This window comes from Cynocephalus volans, chromosome 15, assembly GCF_027409185.1.
Source record: "Cynocephalus volans isolate mCynVol1 chromosome 15, mCynVol1.pri, whole genome shotgun sequence".
NCBI lineage: Eukaryota > Metazoa > Chordata > Mammalia > Dermoptera > Cynocephalidae > Cynocephalus > Cynocephalus volans.
In genome coordinates this window covers 72637480-72659799 of record NC_084474.1, presented here as the reverse complement: position 1 = coordinate 72659799, position 22320 = coordinate 72637480, and the positions used below count along the sequence as shown (strand labels likewise).

The window sequence follows — 22320 nt, the reverse complement described above, 5'->3', positions numbered from 1 at the left end:
ATAGATAGAAAGAGTTCTAGGACCAAACTCCAAAGCAGACCATTGAGTTTAGGGTTGGGGCAGGTGGCAAAGAGAGAAGGAGTAACTGGTAAGGTAGAGATAAAACCATCAGAGAGAGATGTGCAGAAGCCAGGAGAAGAAAGTATTTCAAGAAGAAAGTGTGTCCCATTGTGTCAGATGCTACCAAAAGGTCACATGAAATAAGGTGTGGTTTGGAAAAAGTAACTTTGGAATTAGCAACTGGCATGCCTCAGTGGCCCTGAAAAGAGCATTTTCAGTGGAAGGGTGAGGAAAGGAAGCCCAACTAGAGTGTGGGTAGACAGTGAGGCACTGAAACAAATTCAGTTACATCAGATAACTCTTTCAAGATGTTTTTTCTGTGAAGATAACAGACAAATATTATTCAGCCTCAAAAAGAATGGAAATTCTGATATATGCTATAACATGGATGAACCTTGAGGACATTATGCTAAGTGAGATAAGCCAGTCACAAAAGGACAAATACTGTATGATTCCATTCATATGAGGTTCCTAGGGTAGTCAAACTCACAGAGGCAAAAAGTAGAATGGTAGTAGCCAGGGGCTGGGGAAAGAGGGAATGTATTGTTTAATGGGTACAGAGTCTCAGTTTTGCAAGATCAAAAGAGTTCTGGAGATAGATGGTGTTGATGGTTGCACAAAAGTGTAAATGTGCTGAACTATACACTTAAAAATGGTTAAGATGGTGTAGTTTATGTTATGTGTATTTTACCACAATTAAAATTTTTTTAAAAATTAAACTAAAATTATGTAGATATTCAGTCCATAAAGTCCAACATTTAATAATAGTGGTTCTCAAAAAGAGAACAGACTAAACAGAGTGGAGGATATTTTCTAAAAATAACACAGGATTCATCAGGGCTTGATCTTTAAATTTAAAAAGGTTAGTGACTGCCTGACAGAGTAAAAGAAGACCCATTCTAAGCACATTCTCATGAAATTTCAGAATATCAAGAATAAAAAGAAGCTTCTAAAGCCTCCTAGAAGGAAAAAGATAAGATACTCCAAAATGAATGAGAATCAAACTACCTAGACTTCTTTCTCACTGCACTACTTGAAGGTAGAAAGTTGTGAAACAATGCTTTCAAAATTGTGAGGGACTTTTTTTCTCAGCTTAGAATTCTATATCTACCCATGTTATCAGTCAAATATGAAGGTAGAATAGAGACTTTTTCTTACATTCTTAAGGACTGAGAATGTTTACCTCCCACTAGCCCTTCTTAAGAAGTTGCTTATGAATGTGTTCCAGCAAAAAGAAGATGTAAACTTAGAAAGAGGAAGACAGGGATCCAGGAAACAGTTTATCCATCAACCCATCCATCCATCCTTCCATTTAACCAGGACAGCAATGGAGGCAAATCCTAAATGGCTCCTACGTAGCATTTCTGGGGAACAGCCAGTTTAATCTGGAGCAAGGAGGACTCTATGAGGTAGATCTTAGGAGGAAAAGGGAGAATTTGTAAATAGAGAATATGGTTAAAATCGTTGAAAAAATTGATGCCAAAAAAATGAGAAAAGGAAATTAAATATCCCAAAGACTCCCCCCCCCAAACTGCATAAGAATATTTGCCTCAAATATGAAGTAATCTAAACTGTGGCATGAATTTAAGCAACTGCTAGCATATAGGAAAAGAAAGTCTGTTTGATTTTCATATTGGGAAACTTCTTTGAGATTCTAAGTGATATGACATTGGGCTGCTGAGAATGTGATAGAAGAAAAAATAATCCAAACCAGACTAAATGACCCAGCATTTGAACAATGTTTGCACAGTTATAATAAGGTAACTGCTCCTTATTGATTTTTTTTTTTTGTAATGGTGATTCAATCTACAATCATACTTAGCATAGCAAAGTAGATAGAGGTTCAAGGACAAAAAAATATGCTATCAAACTTGACAATATAAAAATAATATTGTACATGACAGAGGTAGGACTTTGATGGAAAGGAACCAATATAGAAAAAATAAAAAGGGGTCCTTATTTGGAAAATCATATAGTTATATAGTTTAAGGTTGCAAAAATAATCAAAAGAACTAAAATTAATAATACCAAGTACAAACATTCAGAGGAAGAGACTTGGAGGAAGCTAGCATATATGTGCTAATTCCTGATCATTCTCAATGGGGTATCAATAGATTATTCTCTAAGTATGATAAATCAGAGAAACCAAAAAGATAAACCATTAAGAGGTTGCCCCTGAAAATTGCAACTGAAGTTGGCGAAGGGAAGTGTTTGAGTTAGGATCGAGTTTGGGTTCTATTTTGAAGAAAAAACAGTTGCCAGTGAGAAGAGATGGGATGAGAGACTGGTGTTTTTCACTTTATGCCCTTTTGTATAACCTATTTTTTTAAAACCATGTGCATACTGTCTTTAATAGAAACAAGAAAATTAAAAATAAACAGGATGATTATAGAAGCATAAAAACTACTTAAATTATTAATGAAATAAAGATACATAATTATTTGTTCAGAGGGAGATGTCATAATTACCCGCACATGGACATGGATTCTGGAAAAACAGTTTATAAAAATAAAAGTAATTATGGTAATGAGGTAAATCCTTGGCAAAAATTTTCTTTAATTGTATAAAAGTTAGTATTTGAAAAGTAAATGCAAATGTGTAAGAAAAATGTGTTTTTTCTATTATTTTATAACTCGTTTCACCTCTAGTTTATCCCCTTCCCAATCACATGTTGGTAGTAAGATTTTCAAAACTCTCTCTCTCTTAGATTGTCAGATTATTTTGCCTGAATTGACCAGTCTATCTGAACTAGAGTCTGCCTCTGTGTCAGCCAGCTTAGGCCACCATAACAAAGTAACCACAAACTGGGTGACTTACAACAGAAATTTATTTTCTGACAGTATAGGAGGCTGGAGGTCTGAGATCAGAGTGCCAGCATGGTTGGGTTTTCGTGAGGACTCTCTTTCCGGCTTGCAGATGGCCACCCTCTCACTGTGTAGGGAGACAGAGCACATGCTCTGTGATGTCTCTTCTTATAAGAACCCTAATCCTATCACTCAGGGACCTACTCTTATGATCCTGAAAGGCCCTGTCTCCAAATACAAGTTGGGAGTTGGAGCTTCAACATGTGAATCTGTGGGAGACACAAATATGCAAATAACAGCTCCCATTGAATTAATTTATCATTTGGCTGAATTGAACAGATGGAGAAATTATTTTGACACCAGAAAGTCATGGATCTGCAATTACTATCCTTTGTATAAAGTTAACTTTTAAAGCCCAAGAGCACTAGTTTTGAAAGCTTTGCACGAAATTCTACCCTAACAGATTCTAGAGTTGTTAGGCTCTCCACACCCCAGTCTCCACCCAGCCCTACTGCATAAAATTACAGCAACATTTTTGTAGAGCTGCCGTTTTCCCAGAGTGCTGACAGCTCAGTGCTGACAGACTTCTCTAGGACCCACCAGTCCTCTCTTTTCCATAAAATCCAAATTAAATCCTCAACCTTTTGATTATTTTATTTGACTTTCACAATATCTTTATAAAATGGGCAGAGTAGCTGTTTTCATTCTCATTATATTGCTGATATAATTGAGAGACAGAGAGATTAACATTGCACTACTGTACAGTACAGAAAATTTGCTTCCTTCCACAATAAAGAGAGTGGAAAGAGCCCTGGAGTAGGGGACAGATGGCTGGTTCTGAACTCAGTTCTACCTTTGGCATACCCAGATTAGGACAAAGGCAGGGTTATCTTTGATCAGATTTATCTTAATTGATTAATTAAGTTAGCAACCTTGCACTGGGAACTCCAGTAAGATAGCTCATGTCTCTGATTCTCATTTTTTTCCCTTGAGTCCATAAAGCTAGAGTGAAATAATGAAGTAAGCATGGAGTTTGGAATTACTGCAGACCTGGACTGAATGCATCTCTGAAATTCACTAGTAATGTAACCTTGGATTAGTTACTTCACCTCTCAAAGTCTGTTTCTCTGTAGACATAATACCTACTTTTAGGTTGTTGGAAAAATTTAAGATGATTTGTCTAAAGTCCTTAAAACAATTCATCCCATATTCTGTGTTGCAAAACTGTATCTAATATTATGTCTGGAATGGCATCCGTATGCTTTTCTGCCATATTCTCAAGCATGATCTGGTCAGGCTTTACCACACATGCTGTCACAGGGATTGCAGAAAAACAGGAAAGAGAAGACAACACGAAAGGCTTCTTGCGATCTCAGCTCAGACCTGGCCTATCATCACCTCTGCCATGTTCTTTTGGTCAAAGCAAGCCACGTGGCTCCCCATCTGTCCCCCAGACTCAAGAGCGAGGGAAATAGATGCCATCTCATGGCAGAGAACCTCCGGTCTTACTGCACATGGTCATTTTTGCACTGAGAACATTTTTGCTGTCAATATCCTACATTGTTATTCTGAAGGAATTCTTGTAGAAATGAGATGATGATGATGATCAATAACCATTTTAATGGTTCATATTTGTTTTCATTTTTGCTTTTGTCATGCTTTCATTCATCCAACACTAACACAGGGGTTTGCCCATAAGGTATGTGCTCAGAGAGTGTGTGCCTTTGTGTCTTGCACGCGCAGTGTCTCCTGTAGGGTGTGCTCATCTGTGTGAATGAGTGATGGGTTTTCCTGCTGTACTATGACAGAACAGACACAAAGTACAGTGTGATCCTTGCCCTCTGTATTTCTGTTGACAGGTTGTGCGGTCTGGGCTGGTAGGAAGAGCAAGCCTTCGTAACAAGAGCTATCCGGGCTGCCAGACACATCTTGTTTCCTGTTGACTGCCTATGCACATCTGCTTATTCCCTCTGAGTGTTTTATTGTTAGAAACCCTGATGCCCAGCAGCATGCACTTGGCAGCCAGCGAATCTTACCAGCATTGCATGCAAGCATCCGATTCACAGCTTGTGAGCAGAAGTGTCCACACATCCGGATGTTGTGCCTTTAGGAATAGATCCATGAGGTGCCTGGGGAATCTGGGCTGTATCTTTGGCATGGGATTAGGACACTTTGTACATGACTATTGTTAGAGCTTGGGGGGCGGGCATTGATTCTGAGTCTCACAGAGAAACAAGTGGCATAACTTACCACTAGAAGACACAAGGTGATATTTGTGGAGTTGCAACAAAGCTGGCCTGAATAAGAAGGAGCAACCTTCTACCTCTCTTAATTTGGTATCTTTAATTTTCCATCATTTTTTCTTCCCTTTTTCATTATTTTCTCACTTTGTACTTCTTTCTATGCCTACCTTTTCCACTCATGCCTTTTAATCCTGCTCCTTTCTTACTAGCTGTTTTTCTTTCAATCTTAGCTGACTATACCTCATAACATCGCACAGTACCTACAGCTCAACTCATGTGCGCTGGACTCCAAAGACTCTGCCTGTTTCCACTGCACTGCACGACTGCTCCCCCAAGTCAGGCCAAGAATCCAGCAGAACAGCATAGAATGCCATTCAAGAGACATTAAGATATAATTTCTGGACACACAGTATGTGGCAGATACTGTTTAAGTGCTTTAAATAAACCATGTTTAATTCTTCCACAAACTGCAAGACAGGAGTCATTTGCAGTGTACTGAGAAACGTGTTGAGAAAGGTTTAGGGATCATTCCAAGGTCCACAGAGCTAGTGAATGCCAGAGCTGGCCTTTGATCCAGGTCTGCATGGTTCCAAATGCCAAGCTTGTTTCACTGCATCACTCTCTGTGCCAATTGAAAGAGAAAAAAAAATTGAGAATCAGAGATGTGAGCTATCTTGCTAAGAATTATAGTGCTAGACTGCCTCTGCATTTTTGGCTCAATAAAAGGGAAATCTAATGAGTGGAATGTCTGTTTTAATCTCAACTTGGGAATGCCAAGAGCACAGCTGGGTCTTGAACTGGTTTTCTGACATTCGAAGAATGTAGGATATATATATAGGTGGACCAGGCAATTCTTTCATTCATGCAACAGATAATAATTGAGGGCCTGCTTTCTGCCAGGCACTGTTCTACGGTTTGGGATTCTTCACAAAATAAGAAAGACCCCTGCCCTTGTGCAGGTTGAAAGCCAGAGGGAAGAGACAGATAATAAACAATAGATAAAATAAGTGAATGCTGTAGCATGTTAGATGATACTTGCTATGGAGAAGGAAATAGTGGAGCAAAGTAATGAGTATTGGAAGCACCAGAGGAAAGAGTGTTTCATATTTAAATAGGGAGATCAGGACAGGACTTATTAGGAAGGGAGCATTAGAACAAAGGCTTAAAGGAAGTGAGAAAATTAGCCATGTAGGTATCCAGGAGATGAGCATTCAAAAAATAAATAAGTGGGCATAGTTGGCATTTTTGAGCAACAGCAGGGAGGCTGGTATGGCTAGAGCAGAATGTATTAGAGAAAGAGTAGTAAAGAGATGTCAAAGGAGGACACTGGGTAGCCAGCCTGCAGTGAGAACCTGTGAGGGCAAGAAAGAACAGGATGACTTGTTAGGTGCGTTAGGTACCCAGATGCTATAATCTGGTAATGATAGTGTTTCTGGTGAGGGTTGTAACAATGTTGGTGATGAAGAGACTGGAGTCTGGGTATATCTGAAGGTAGAACCCTCAGGTTTTTCCAATAGATCAGATGTGAAATACAAGAGAAAAAGAGTCTGTGATGAATCCAAGACTTGAGGCCTCAAGAAAAATAATGTTTCTATCAGATGAGATGCTAAAAGCAACAAATGGAACATTTTGGAGGGGAAGAACAGGAGGTTCATTTTGGGCATGTTAAGTACGAGATGTTTACTGGATATTCAAATATAACCATGAAGTCATCAGTTGCATATGCAATTCTGTAGTTTGAGGAGAAAACTGAGCTGGAGATATAATTTGGGATTCATCAGCCTATATTATGGTACAAAGAAGAAAAAAAAAAGGAAAGAAAAAGGCCATGAGACCCAAAAGAGAGCACCTATGTGATGTGTGAAATGAAAATTAGTGCAGTGGGTAGTGAGGAGATTTGTCTTTTATTTTCACAAAGGCAGTGCTCAAACAGTGAAAACAATGATGGAGGTCCAATTTTGGCTTACATATGAAAGAACATTTTAAACCATTAGTGCTAATTAGCAATGGAATGACCTATTTCATAGGATACATTTTCTGATGCTGTGAATTTTCAGGTAAAGTTTTGAATCTTCTCAAATTTTGTGTAGCTCAAAAGAAAAAAAAAAAGAGAGGAAAAGAAAAAGAAATTACTAAGAACACACATTGGGGAAGAGATTGCCTCTTCAGTAAATGGTGCTGGGAAAATTGGATATTCATATGTAGAAGAATGAAACTAGACCTGTACCTCTCGCCAAATACCAAACTCAACTCAAAATGGATTAAAAAATTAAATACATGTCCCGAAACAATAAAACTCCTAAAAGAAAACATAGAGGAAACACTTCAGGAAGTAGGACTGGGCATAGACTTTATGAATACAACCCCCATAGCACAAGTAACCAAAGGAAAAATTTTAAAAATGGGATTATATCAAACTAAAAAGCTTCTGTACATTAAAAGAAATAATTAACAGAGCAAAAAGACATCTAACAGAGAGGGAGAAAATATTTGCAAAATGTGCATCTGACAAAGGATTAATATCCGGAATACACAAGGAACTCAAACAATTTAACAGCAAAAAACCAAATAACCCAATTAAAAAATGGGCAAAGGAGTTGAATAGGCATTTCTCAAAGGAAGATATACAAATGGCCAACAGACACATGAAAAAATGCTCAACATCACTCAGCATTCAGGAAATGTAAATCAAAACCACTTTGAGATACCATCTCACTCCTGTTATGATGACTAATATCCAAAAAACTGAGAAGGACAAATGCTAGCGAGGATGCAAAGAAAAAGGAAGCCTCCTACACTGTTGTTGGGACAGCAAAATGGTGCAGCCTTTATGGAAAATTGTATGGAGGTTCCTCAAACAATTATAGGTATATCTACCATATGACCCAAATATTCCACTGCTGGGTATATACACAGAGGAATGGAAATCATCATATTGAAAGGATACCTGTACTCCCATGTTTATTGCAGCACTATTTACAATAGCCAAGAGTTGGAACCATCCTAAATGCCCATCGTCAGATGAGTGCATAAGGCAAATGTGGTATATCCACACAATGGAATACTACTTTGCTGTAAAAAAGAATGAAATACTACCATTTGCGGCAACATGAATGGATTTAAAGAAAATTATATTAAGTGAAATAAGCCAGGCACAGAAAGAGAAATACCATGTGTTCCCACTTATATGTGGGAGCTAATATGAATAAGTAAATATATAAACAAATGGGGTGAGGGAAGACACAACAATCACAATAATTCCTTGAACTTGTTAAGATAAGTGAATAGATATGATGTTGAGCGGGAGGGAGTGGGGAAAGGTAAAGGGACACAAAAAAACTAAATTGTATATTGATAAATTAAAAAATTTTAAAAATATATTTTTAATTAGAGAATTGACATTTGGTCTCTGCCCAAGTAAAATTGTTTACGTACATGACACACACACACACACATACACATACACACACGCCTTTGTATATAGTTCAGGTTTACTAACCACATCTTAGATGTCTTAAAGTGGGCCAAATTCTCACATTAGTTTTAAACTTGAACCAACTGACTGCTGAGGTTGCTTGAAAACTTTCAGTTTCTGTGAGTCTGTGATTCTCAGCTTTTAGGAATTAAAAAGGCCATCCTTAAAATTTAATATGAGAAAATTAAGGAAAAAATGATCTTGGGCCAACCTTATCTCCTTTTTTTCTTTTAGTGATGTCATGACAGTGATGTCTTAGAACAGTGATTCTCAGACTTATAGTACCAGAACTCTGTTATACTCTTCACAGTTATTAAGGACCTCAGAGTTTTGTTTACACGGATGATACAAATATGGGAAAATAACCAATACACTGCTTAATAAGGGTTTCAGATGATGAACTGAAACCTGCAAAATAAAATTAGATTCAGAAAAATCTGTCTTCAGGAGGAGAGAGCCCTCATTTGACAGCAGTTCATTTTTAAAAAATCTCAAAGTTTAAGATTTCTTCTAACGTTAGTGTGAGCTAGTAATATAACTGAATAATAATAAAGGTTTAGGCATCAACAATATGTTTAATTTTGGTAGTCAACATATTTAGGACACTGCCTTTTAAAATAATTATGAACAAGCTACAATTCCCAGTGAAGAAGACTGGAAAGTAAAAGGTCTAGAACAGATGCCCTATGAAGAACAATCATAAAAACTAATAATGCCTGACTATATATTTGGAAGAATTAGCGAAGTTGCTTACTGATTACTGCTACTTGGGGTGTGTAACATTGCTCAGAAGAGGTGAGCATCACGATTTAGAATGCATGAAATGACCAAGGGATATTAAAGCAGTGGTTAAAGATGGAAGAGTGTGAAATAACACTATGTATGTTTATCTTTCATTCACTCATGAGGAGATGTGATGATCTTTTACCTAGAAACTTTCTGGCAGTGAGATGCCTTCTCTTTGGGAGCAATAAAGATAAAGAGTTTGGTCCATCATAAGATATTTTGGTCCAAACCCAAGATTTACCATTAATAAATGGATTTATTAGGCTACCCTGGAAACAGCATAAAGTAGATGAGACAGCTTTTTAAAATTTTCCAACCACCTCTCTCCATGAAAGAATTAAGGTGACAGAAGATGGCATTATTAGTACTTAAAAATTAATTAATTAAAATGCCAAGTATTCTGTGAACTAGCCCATCCTTCCTGATACTTACAGGCTCTCTTTTTGGGTGAATGAATTTTAAAAGCTGCTAACATGAACATTAATGGTTTGCTGGGGGGGCTGGGGGGATGTTTCCTCTTCCTCTACCTCCACCTTTGCCTCCCCTTCCTCTTCTCCTCTCCTCTCCTCCGTCCTCTTTCTGCAATATTGAGTAAGATGACACAATAGAAGTCAGTAAAAGAGGTGACTGGGATTTAAAGAAAGGACACTGCAAGATAGCAATGGAAGAAAGAGACAATTCTGAGAGCTTGCAAACACTTGCTTATAATGAGATACTGAGAATATGTTTATAACTTTCTGATATTTGGCCATCAAGGACACTTTCTAGTAGATGTAAACAATCTAAGCTTTCTCTGCTTTTTCACAATCAACCAACTGGGCCTCATATGAACTCACCTAGTTAAGAGTTTATATAGCCATTGAGAGCATAAAATTGCAGTGTTCTCTTATAAATCAAAACCCAGTAAATTAAAAGAGAATTTATATTGCAAAACAGATAAGTTAAGGGGTAATTGAATTATAAAGTATAACTTTAAAGGCATTTTGCAATATGTTCTTTCAATATCAAATTTCTTTAAAGTATTTAATTTTTATTACTTAGAAGAAAAGCTTCAAGTTTACCTTGGAAAACTTAAAACTTAATGCTTAAGAGTTCTTTCCAGTTAAACACAAATCAGAAATTACTACAAAATGTAGCTGAAACTATTGTGTAAGGGTAAACTAAAATAGGAAGGAATCGTTTGCAAAAAAAAAAAAAAAGTAACTTGCAAATGACCTTTGCCTTAGGAATGTGTATTTTGCATAATGTGAGGTCTCCCTGTAAAATAGAAAGTAAAGGCTTCTTAAATGCGTTCTTAATTTGTCTATAGAAAGGCCAGGACCAATTCAGAAAGGAAAAGCGTGGAATTCTGCTTCCTGTCACAATGCATAGGGGTTAAAATAACAAACAGCCTAAGGCCTCTTTCAGGACAGCAAAACAAACTAAAATTGTCTCCGGGGTTGTAAATCCAGGAATCATGTGGTAGACATGAACACGAAGAAAGAACTAGGGCAAATGTTTTTTTAATGTTTGCCTTTGGGTGAGATTTTTTTTTTTTTCTTATTAGTTTACTATTCCTAGTAAACATGAAATACTTTATCTCTTTGCTAATAATATTTGGGTTTAGGCTCCTACTGTGGAGAAAAAACCACCCCAGCAGCATATCAGAGAAAATGCTCATCTAGAGATGGATGTAAAGAGCAGTGTGAGTGCTGAGTGGCAGAGGAAGGAGTGCAGCGAGGAATTTGACAGCTCCACACCTCCTGTTCCTACCTTCAGAGGGAAATATGTTAAATTAGATTGACGTGGGTTTTAACATAGGCTTCTTGTTCCAAGTGGCACATAGAAGTCAAGTTTAAGGTCGTTAAAACAATCAGATTATGGCATTCACTCCCAAAACATGGTAGCTGTTGGGAACGGGGAGAATGACAGGGAAGGGGTTGGGAACAGGGAAGGGGTTGACCCAGGTGCTATGAAAAGAGAAGCTCAGGCAGAGCCAATGCAAGTTGGCTCCGAGACTTCAGAAAGCAGCAGCAGGCTGGGGCAACTGCAGTCATTATGGCCCTTAACAATTTAATGTGTAGCAAACTAATAACAATTTCATTAAACTGCCAAGGCTAAGAATCAGCTGATAGATATGGTCAATATAGTCAACCCTCTATTTCTGTGAATTCCTCATCCGTGGATTCAACCAACCATGGATCAAAAATATTTGGAAAAAAATTGTGTTTGTTGAACAGGTACAGACTTTTTTTCCTTCTCATTATTTCTTAAGCAATACAGTATAACAACTATTTACATAGCATTTGCATTGTATTGGGCATTAGAAGTAATCTAGAGATGATTTAAAGTATATGGGAGGATGTGCATAGTTACCTGCAAATACTATGCCATTTTATATAGGATACTTGAGCATCCGTGGTTTGGGGTATCTGCAGGAGGTCCTAGAAGCAATCCCTCATGGATACCAAGGGACAACAGTACTTTTATCACCATTTGGTTAAGAGACAAACAGCAATTATTAGTAGTAGGGATCTTCATCCTCTTCGCATTTTATGTTGTAATAGTTTGCATGGAGGTATCTCTCTAGGTTCATACAGTGTAAATCCACGCCTAAGCTTTGAGTGATACTAAACTACTGCTTAGTAAGAATATATTCTGCAGGAAAAACGAATCGGCCTCTTAAGTGTTAGCCTCAGAGACCCTAAATTTATGATAAAAGGAAAAATTTATAACAGAAACATACACGGTGGGCTGATGAGGATGCTTTTAAGTTGACTTGGCCATTTTGGGTAAATCTCCACCTGAAACCCAATTGAATGGGCTGGTCTTGGTGCTGAAGGTCCTCTGTTTCCCAGGAAATGAGCAAGTTAACGAATGACCTTCCAGGAAGTAGGAAGTTTAGTATACTGATGTATAAGCAGCTTCTTCCTTTCCCTTCCTAATTTATGACCTTCTGTAACTTGTTTAAAGGAGTTTTCAAAAGATGTGATTAGCTTTATACTTGCAAGAAACTTTCATGAGTTTCAGGGTAATGATGTGTCAGCTGTAAACTCATTCAGCTAATCTGAAGTAAAAGTTTTAGAGCAAGAAAGAGCCAGATTCAGAGGTGCTGACTTGTGAAACATGGTGGTAAGTGCATTTCTAGCTAAAAGATTTAAAATCTAGTTCCTACTCATGCAAAGCAAAGGAAGTGATAGTGCAAAAAGAAAAACCTAAACATCAACAATAACAAAATTTACTCATTTATACTCTCCATGCTGGAGGTCCTCCTCTCATCAAAATCAGAAAAGCAGTCAGTATGGTTTCACACAGAGGTTAGAGGGGAAATGGCTGGCAGCCCGTGACTCGGGATGAAGGATGGCAAACAGAGGCAGACAAGTTTGATTAGGAGCCACATAAGCACAGCACATGGTGGGGTAGAGCTGTAAGGGCTGAACTGCCGATTAAATAGTAAGGCAAGTCTGTGAACAGTAACTCAGTAGAAATTGTTTTCTTTCATTAATTCATTCACTTATTTATTGTGAATGTACAGAGCATCTATTAAAAGCAAGACATTCTCAGGAGCACAAAATTCTCCAACCCTCACCAAGCTTGCAACAGTGTTCCAGTTTCTAGGGTTGCAAAACAAATTACAGTGGAACTGAGTGGTGCAAGACAACTACTTATGATGCTCATGGATTATGTGAGTGATCACATAAGACAAGCAAAGATGGTTTGTCTTTGTATTGTGGTGTCTGGGGGCCTTAGCTGGAAGCTTCAAAGGCTGGTGGCTGGAATCAAATGCAACTTGTTTACTTATTAGCCTGGTGGTTGGTGGTGGCTGTCAGCTGAGACCTTAGCTGGAGGATTGGCCCCAACTCCTACACATAGTCTCTTCATGTAGCTTGGGCTTCCTCATAGCATGGTGGCTGGATTCCAGAGGTGAATACCAGAGTGGGTGAGCTCGGTAGCTGTGGTTTTTTTATGACCTAGCCTCAGAAGCCGCATAGCATCGGTTCCACTGTACTCTATCAGTCAGGATGGTCACATACCCTGCCAAAACTCAAGGGGAATGAACATTAACCTCAAATATCGGTGGAAGGAATGTTGGTCACATTGAATTAAAAGCAGATATACACTATGTGTGTGTATATGTACATGTGAATGTGTGTGTATACATAGATATATATGAATATATGTACCTACATTAAATCATCTTTGGAAAATACAATCTACCTCACTTAATAAGAATGAAAGAAAAAAATTATGACAGTTCAAAATAAAAAGTGATAATTATTGTTTGTGATTGTTTTGTAAGTAATGGTCCATTCCAAACTATTAAGAGGAAATATATGAATAAAAAATAGCACCTGAGCATTATGCTTTCCAAACTTGAATCACTTGCGTATTAGTTGCTTCCACTACTTCTATTATCTCCTCACCATCTGTACCATTATTTGCTTAATTTTTTCTTTCAAATTGGCCCACTGGGTTGTTGTTTTTTACTTTAACTCAAATGTGTTTTAAAAGCAAACTAGATATTACTATAGAAAATAAAATTTATTTTTGCCATAATTGCCATAAAAGAAAAGTAACCTTAAGTATATATAAAACAGAATAGTTATTAGGTGCTAGATATACGGCTTTCTATTGAAGGTTCTGAGCCTAAAGTGAGTTCTCTCTTTCGTCAAAACAGACAAACATGTTAGCAGGTGTTAGAAAGATGTTAAATCACGCTCCTACCAAAGGCCTTAACCTGAAGGATTGATAGAGAAATGAAAGAAATGATGCCTAATGAAAAGTGCAATGATATTTAAGGCTAGGTCTTTGTACCACCCAAGATCCTTTAAAGAAATTCAATATTATAGCTCTAATTTTTAAGGCAAATACTGATCCAGAACGATAAATATTACCGATAGTAGCCTAAACCAAATTCCTGGGGAAGAAATTTGGAGGAATGAGAAAGACCAGTGTGTCTGGCACAGAGTCAAGGCTTATTAATTAATAAATATATTTTTAATCCACCATTTATCAAAGGCTAGGCCATGTGTACCTCTGTATATTTTTGTGAGTTTTTTTGGCTTTTTTGGCTTTTTCCTCATAAATGCATATTTCCCTAAAAGATCCAGCGAGGAATAAAAGGCCTTGAGTAGTCGGCCTCCATACAAAACCTGACTACCCTCATTATCTTATTACCATTTCCCACATGCTGGTAGAATTGACTTTTTACTTCACCTCTATGGCATAACTAATGTTCCCAGGCTTTTCAAGGCCATCATAAGTCCAGAGCCCCCAGGCACACTTGTACTTTTTTAGTATGCAGGTATCTAAGTCCAATAACATTCATTACTAAAATAATTATTAGCACCTGCTGGGGCCAGTGTCATACTAGGCCCTAGAGATGCCAGAGACAACAAGAAATGAACACCTTCTTGGAATACAGAGAAAGGCACTTGGAGGCAGCTCTTTCACCCCTAAAATTTAATCAATTATTTAGCAAACCCTTTGTTCATTAGAAAATGCTACTTTCTAGGGATTCTTAGGGATTTTCCCTACTGGAAATGATAACTATCTTGGCCTTCTCCACCTGGACCTTTCCTTTGTGGTTTTCAGCAATACTGAGGTCTGCAGAGATTAGGCAGAGGACAAGAGCCATGTATTTATCTTCAGGGAATCCAGTCTGTAGCATTTACCACACTCTAGGACTTTGAACAGCAGTGCTTTTCTAGGCATGGAGCCGGCATTAACAGACCTTCTTTTCCTTTTTTATTTATAGTCAGCTACAGTGAAGCTGTCAAAACCAGTGGCTCTGTGGACCCAGCAGGATGTCTGCAAGTGGTTGAAGAAACATTGTCCGAATCAGTATCAGATCTACAGTGAGTCATTCAAACAGCATGACATAACTGGTAACGTATGCAGTATCCCAGATATTTCACTCCCTTTCCCCCTCCCCACCATGTCGGCCTTTCCCATACCCTTGCAATGAAAAAGCATCTTCCTGCTGAAGTTTTCTGGCATGTGTTTACTTTCAAAGTGGTGATAAATTCCAGATCCATGTAAGCCATGCTACTTAACAAGCATACATGGTTATTATAGAAAACTGTGGATTTTGACTGTCTCATTTAAAAGCATATGGGAATCAGGACAAAGGGTTGAGGGGATCCAAAAGTAATCAGTCAGTTCGTAAGCATTTGCCTGATTGTGATAGTATTCATCAGATAATGGCTGCTTCCTTGAGAAAATATGGGTAGAAAAAGAAAAGAAGGAAGTCTTTCAAATTGACTTGGTTACAGATCTGTACATGGACCTTCTAAATAAGAAAGGTTTCTAAGTAGGAAAATTCTTTTTTCACTTTTAAGATAAAGTTTATGGAGTTTTCTGACATGGTAAACTCCACACATTGTATCCAGTGATGTAAAAGTGTCCATGGGGGAAGTCCGTTTCCCTTTGCTCCTGTCCTCTGGTCATCTGGTTCTCTGATGACCACCTTTTGTGTCTGCACCCAGAGATGTTCCAAGTTTCTGAAGTGACATATAATAATACTAACTCACTGCCCCTGAGATGAATAACTTCAAAGCACAAATTAAGACTCCGTTTAGGTTCAGGTATTTGAGTATTATACGTGGAGGTCAAGTAAGCAAAGGAAGCAAGGAAGCAGCAAATGGGACAGTATAATGGACTGTGGAGGCCCTTTGGGTCAAGTCTCTCAGTTGGGGGACAGAGTGGGCAAGATGGAGTAAATATGCCCACGGTGGCAGCACATCAGACTGAAGGGGTCTGTTCCCAACCTTGCTGCCCTCCTGCCCTAAGACTGTGAGTGGGCAACACTCCCCCTTCCCCTCATTCACAAGCACTGCAGCGAAAGATAGGACTGAGGAACACGCTCTGTGCACCAAAACTGTGTGGCTGTGGGGGAAACAGTGTTAAGAAGTCTTGACTCTTGTCCAGACCCTTCCTTTTTGGTGAGAGAATACTGGCATTCTAATGGGAAAGTGACTTGCCACGGAATAGCTCAATACTCTCGATACTGAGCGTCTCTCCAGACTCATACCCTGAGAAATCCTAAACTCTCTCCTTGTTCTGTTCATTCCTGTTACTTTGAAAAGGGACTCGTTAAGTGGAAAGTATCTTTTTTGTGGTTCAGTTCTTACCTGGTAGCTGTGAGATCTGGGGCAGATCACTGCACCTCTCTAGAGCAGGACTTGGTTGGTGGTTTTCAAAGTGTGTTCCATGGCTGCCAAAGGGACAAGGGTGTACTTTGGGTAGAGATGGATGTGTCAACCAAAGCAGCTCCTTTCATGTTTCATATATTCAAATCGTACAGAAAACTTGGTTTTCAAAAGGGTTCCAGCACTAAACGTTTAAAAAAATGTTGAACTAAATTATCTTAGGTTCTTGCTGACCAAGCTGATAATGTATAAATAGATAAGGAACTTTGCCCAAGTGTGGCTCAAACTAAGTTAACAAACAAGAGAGTGAAATCTCCTAACTTTTGTCTTTTATGGTCCTTTACATACTTCTCTCCCCTCAACTAGAGCTAATGGCCCTTCTGGCTGAAACTCTGAAATTCTGAAGGCAGCATGGGCACTTACCTTAGATTCCAAGTGTCTAGATTTTGTTTTATTTTTTTTAGTCCCAACCTTAAACGTATAAGAAAAGCTCATATAGGTTCAGTTATTTCACCCCTAAAAGTAATCAATCAGTTAGTAACCATTTGCCTGATTAAGAAAGCCTTCATCGGATAATGGATCTTAATGTTTCTTAATGCCTGTGTGATAGTAATGGCAAAGCCTTTTTTATGATCTTATTTGAAAGCATTGTAATCTTTTATTAGGGGTGAGAATTATGAGGTACCCTTGAGGGAAGGATAAGCATTAGTAATGGTTTGAAGAGGATGAGCATACGCCCCTCAGAAATAAAGAGTGTGTGCTTCTGTGCTTCTGCAGTAAATGGTGCTGCTTCCCAAGGTTTTCTAAGTGACAGGAAAAGGAGCATGGGAATGAGGTATGTGTTTCAAACAGCTGTCATACTGCTTTTGGTGGCACACTTGGTCTCCATGAAACACTTCTGGTATTGGTAAATGGCAACCTTCTTGGGATCTTGGGCAACCTGCTTAACCTGGGTGAGTTATTTAACCTCACTTCCTCATGTCCAAAATAAAGACAGTAATAATACCTGTCTCAGAAAGTTATTGTGAAGATTAAATTAATTAATATAGGTAAACCACTAAGCCAACCATTTATTGACACCTTCTATGTGCTAGCATCGTGCTGTTATTCATGTCAAGACTCATCCAGAGGTGCTGAGAACATACTGTCACTTCCTCCTAAGGGCAGCCTATTTTTTGGCAAGAGATAGCAGGGAATTATTTGGGGACAGGGAACAGAGAGTGATTTGGGATTAGCGTTTGGTCCACATCTTTTTGACACTCACCTATTTGAAGCCTCAGAAGACCACTCTCTTCCCGTTCTCTGGCCCCTGCCTCTCTAAGGGTGAATGTAAAGTACCCAAATGACCACAAGTGTCAAGTGGCCAGAAAGTAGCTTTCAGGATTTAAGGCAGTCTGTGGTTACCAGCCCTAGGATCCTGCAAGCTGTAGGAATCCCAGTACCCTTGGAGGCTGTGATAAACAGGGCAAAGAGGTTTGTAAAAAATCAAGACATGTGAAGACAAAGCAAACCTCAACAGGCTGTGCAGGCAGCAGAGTAGCTTAAAGAGAGGGCAGGGGAGTGGTTACAGTGCCGGGTCGAAGCCCAGAGCTGCAACAAGGCTGTGGGATTTTGTGAAGGTCACTTGGTACACTTCAGCTTTCTTCACTTGTTGCTGTGAAGGTAGCTCACGGGCACAGGAAGCATACGATGGATGTACGCTGCTGCTGTTTTCCTAAGTGCTGTCCTGATTTCTGTGCAAACAAAACAACACATGTAAACAGTGTTGAATTCATCTAGCTTTACTATCCTGAAACTTGGGACAGGAGCACCTAAGGTGAAACAAAATGGTCTGGGATGGTAAGTATCCTGGAATAATCTGCAAGGCGACAAAAAAGATTGTTCATGTGTCTCTTATTTATGCTTAGATTCTCCTGAGTTCTGTTGTTCATTTATTTTTCTTAAAGAAAGGATTTCCAAGATCGTGATCATTAAGGAAGCATGTTATAACAATGTCATAAATAAATACCCCTTGATTTTTTAGAGGCAGATGGTCCCATGATGGTAAGTGAAGAGGACATACATTAAAGGGGAAAAAGAAAAATAAAAGACAGGTCTGATCATAGGTCTGAGTTAAATCCTCCCCACTGTCCTCCACCCCAACCTTTGACTGCATAATAGCTGCAAAAAGTCACACACGTTAGTTTCTCATCAGTAAAATGAGATTAATATTTATCTTAAAGGGCTGTTGGGAAGATTAAATGGGATGATATATGTGAAGGGCCTAGCTTAATGCCTGACACAAAGTAGACATTCATTCACCCATTTAGCAAGTATTTATGGACCATCTACCATGTACCAGGTTATGCTAATACAGCAGTAAATAAGATAGTCGGTGATCCAGGGAAAAATTTGTGCTTCCATGGAAAACTGTGCATCATCATAGCACATCATTCTGGGTTGTCTAATTCTGATTGTAGGGAGCTATTTTACAACTCTGTAAGTTGTAGATAACTGATAACAATACAATATAACTCTCATCTACTGACCTGTAAATTCTGTCCCACAGAGGTGCAATCGACTTCCTAGCCTCTGTGGGAAAGGTGACTTTTGCCTCCCATTTACACACTTATTTCCACCTTCCTGATCTTTAATGTGTCTGCTGTTTAGATTCTCCGTTGAGCTGGTGGTAACATCTTATCAGTTTTCTTGTTAATGAGTTAAATTAAAATGCGTGTTCATTTTTGTATTTGTATGAGAGTCATGATTTTAACCACTTTTTGAAAATTACCCTTTAACCTTGGTAGTGTAAATTTTTTGTATTTGTTTTCACAAACAGTTCCACTATATTAACATATTTCTTATGCCTTTGTTTGAAGAACATTAAATTCTAAACAGATTTTCCCCTGGTTGCTTCAAAGTCCAAGAAAACTTTAGAGATGGTTAACGCAACAGTGTTCAAAACCTTTTGAAATTTTTCTATTAGAATTTTTGATAATTTCACTGTGTCCAGAAGGCACCTGCTATTTTGTGGCAGATGTGTTTAATCTGAAGAGAAACTACTAGTGTTAACTCCCTGCAGAAGAACTCTTAAAAGGAATAAGATGGTTAGGACACTAGAGAGGCATTAGGAAATATAGATTTAAATCATTAGATTAAGCTTGAGGGAAAGAAATTTGTCTATTTTCCTGTGCTGGCAAGATTCTTTCCCTAGCTTTCTGAGACCTTGCTTGGAATATTACTGATGTGGAGGCTGTACTGGGGCCAGGTGTAAGCTCACAGACAATTTCAGATTCTCTTTTATGCACGGTTAAGAATCTTTTCAGGTTTGAGGAGATTTCAGCCCCTGGCTGTGCCTGATGTTCTTCCTGTGGTGGTTGCTAAAGTTGCCTCACCTCGTTGGGCTCAAATCCTCCATCTGTGAAGGGCTGTTTCCCTGGCCAACTTTAAAGACTTATTTTCATGAGTGAACCACTCCGAGCTCCCGAGAATATAAAATATTTTTAAAAAGCTATTTTGAATGTGTAAAATGTTTCCTTGGATCTACTTCACGGAACAACAATGGGTATCCTTAAGATGTCTGCAGGAATAAATAGTTATATATGAGTATCCCTCACAAATGGTCCGTATTGATTTGTCATATTTCTAAATGGTCTCTTACAAAATAAATGGGTATTTCTGGTCCTTTTCCTGTACTTCAGTCATTACTCATTTGTATCTCTTTCCCCTTTTAAAAGCATTCTGCTGAGATGTAGCACCCTGAAATTTGGCTGCTCTGCTTATGCTATTGAATAAAAGGAAAACCACTTTGTCTTTTTCAGATCTTTGGAATATGGCTCTATGCATTTGCTAACATTGTTCCCTTCCATGCTGATTTTTCTGAGCTGTCCCAACCCTTTTTTCTTCTGCTATTGTCTTCCAAGTCTTTTATTATGGTTATAGTTCCCCCATAGAGACCAGTGGGGTGTCTAGTTAACAAGTGTCAAAAGAAGTGGAATAATTATTTTATGTGATGTACCTGTGAGAATACTACTTAGTAGAATCCAGTATAATCAAATAAAACGTGGATATATTTAACTATCGCAGTGCCTCAACTGCACGTTTTCTCGTCTTTATTGCTCTTCCCTCTGGATATTGTGTTCTTTCTTTATCTTTGTACTTTGTTACATTTCTCTTTTGTATGAGCTGCTCTATACTTTTTATTGAACCTTGAGCATCACTTTATATCTACATAATAAAGTTCCTGACAACATTAGGGCATGAGTTGTTTCTCATCAGTTAATGTTCCAATAATAGCATTTATTCTTCATTGTTAACCCCTTTTGATGGAAAGCTATCTGTCTAACTTGTTAACTTACTGACTTGGTAAAAAATCATTTCTCAGCACTTTTAAACTGAGTTTGGTTTTCTTGAAGATGAAGGGTAATATAGACTTCTGAATGTTGGAAAGGATGTTAGATGTCATCCAGTGTTGTATGGGGTCAATTACAAAACAGTCTAATGAGAAATAAACACAGCAGTTAGGTAAACGGACATCAGAATATCAGCTTCATTCCTGATAAGTAAAGCTTTCTGAAAAATGTTATTTAGGTCTTTAGACAAATTGATTTGCTAAAAATATTTCTTCTCAAGCATCCCAGTCCCTGGCACAACTGAGCATTGCCCCTTTTAGCACATGGCAGAACCACCTCAGGTGCACTGATCACAAAAGAGGCCAGAACATGGGGCTGGGCTGAGCAAGCACCAAGTGGAGGGCAGGAGAGAAGCCAGGAGCATTAGTCAGGAAAGTCCCACCTCAAGGGAATAGGTAGAGTGGGGAATAAGTGTCCCCCTAACACTTCGACCAAGTGTCTCCTGAGGCATTCTTTTCAACCTCCCTGATGGATTGCCAGCCAGCTTTTGCTTGAACACCTCCAGGGATTAGCATTTCATAATTTTAAAAAGCAGCTTGTTTCTCCATTCAAGATTCAGGATTTCTGTGGTGGTGGTTATGGCATTTGGTTTCCCTTACTCACTCCTACTCTAAGCTGCAGGTCTGCCGAACTGCTTTGAAAGGCTTTCAAATGCCATACTCTCTCTACGATCCTCAAACCCACCCATTCGCCTGGATGATCCCAATTTTCCTTCTGACTTGAGTTTAGATATCACTTCCTATAGAAAGCCTTCCTATTTCTCTTCATCTGGGTTAGGTATCCCATCTTTTAGCTCCCATGGTAGGTTCTATGGTAGGACTTGTCACATTTAGTTGACAATTGAAAAGTTTAATTATCATAAAGTTCATGCTGAGGTTTAACCGAAATATACCCCTAGGTCCTCTTTAGGTTCCCAGGTTAGAAACCCTTGCTAAGAAAGTCCTTGATAACTGCCTCCATCATTGATTCTTGCTGCCAGGCCTCAGTGGAGCCATGGTGCTATCTCACAATTCTTTCCTTCATCCTAGTGGACTGTTGATTGGATATCCCAAAATACCTCCTATTGAAGTTCCTTCTTCATCTCTATCAGATGTCTTGATTTCTGCCACATTGAGAAGGGGTGTAGGCTATCTGATGAAATTTCCCTGAAACTTTTTACCCTCTACCCCACACATCTACCTCTGTTCCTTCTTTCTCTTGTGCCAGAAGACCTGCCCTTGTTCCCTTCTATAGACAATCTTTTCTGCTTCTGCTTTAACCAAACGTCTTCTGTATCCTCTGAATATTTGTTTCCTCACTTATATTTATCCTCTCATCTTCAATCTAGCTACACTGGCTCTGTCCTTTCTATTTGAATAGTTCCATTTTAGTACTTTGACCAACCCATTTCTATTTATTTCATTTACTTATTAAATTATAATTAATTCATTT

General features: G+C 38.5%; 1 protein-coding gene across 1 annotated transcript in view; it reads left to right on the top strand.

Moving 5' to 3' along the window:
* SAMD12 (sterile alpha motif domain containing 12) overlaps positions 1-22320 on the top strand; it is a 225828-nt gene that overhangs the window by 149530 nt on the left and 53978 nt on the right. Inside the window, exon 3 of the mRNA XM_063079271.1 lies at positions 15106-15205. Within this exon, the coding sequence (XP_062935341.1) occupies positions 15106-15205 (100 nt within the window). The remainder of the gene's footprint in view (positions 1-15105; positions 15206-22320) is intronic.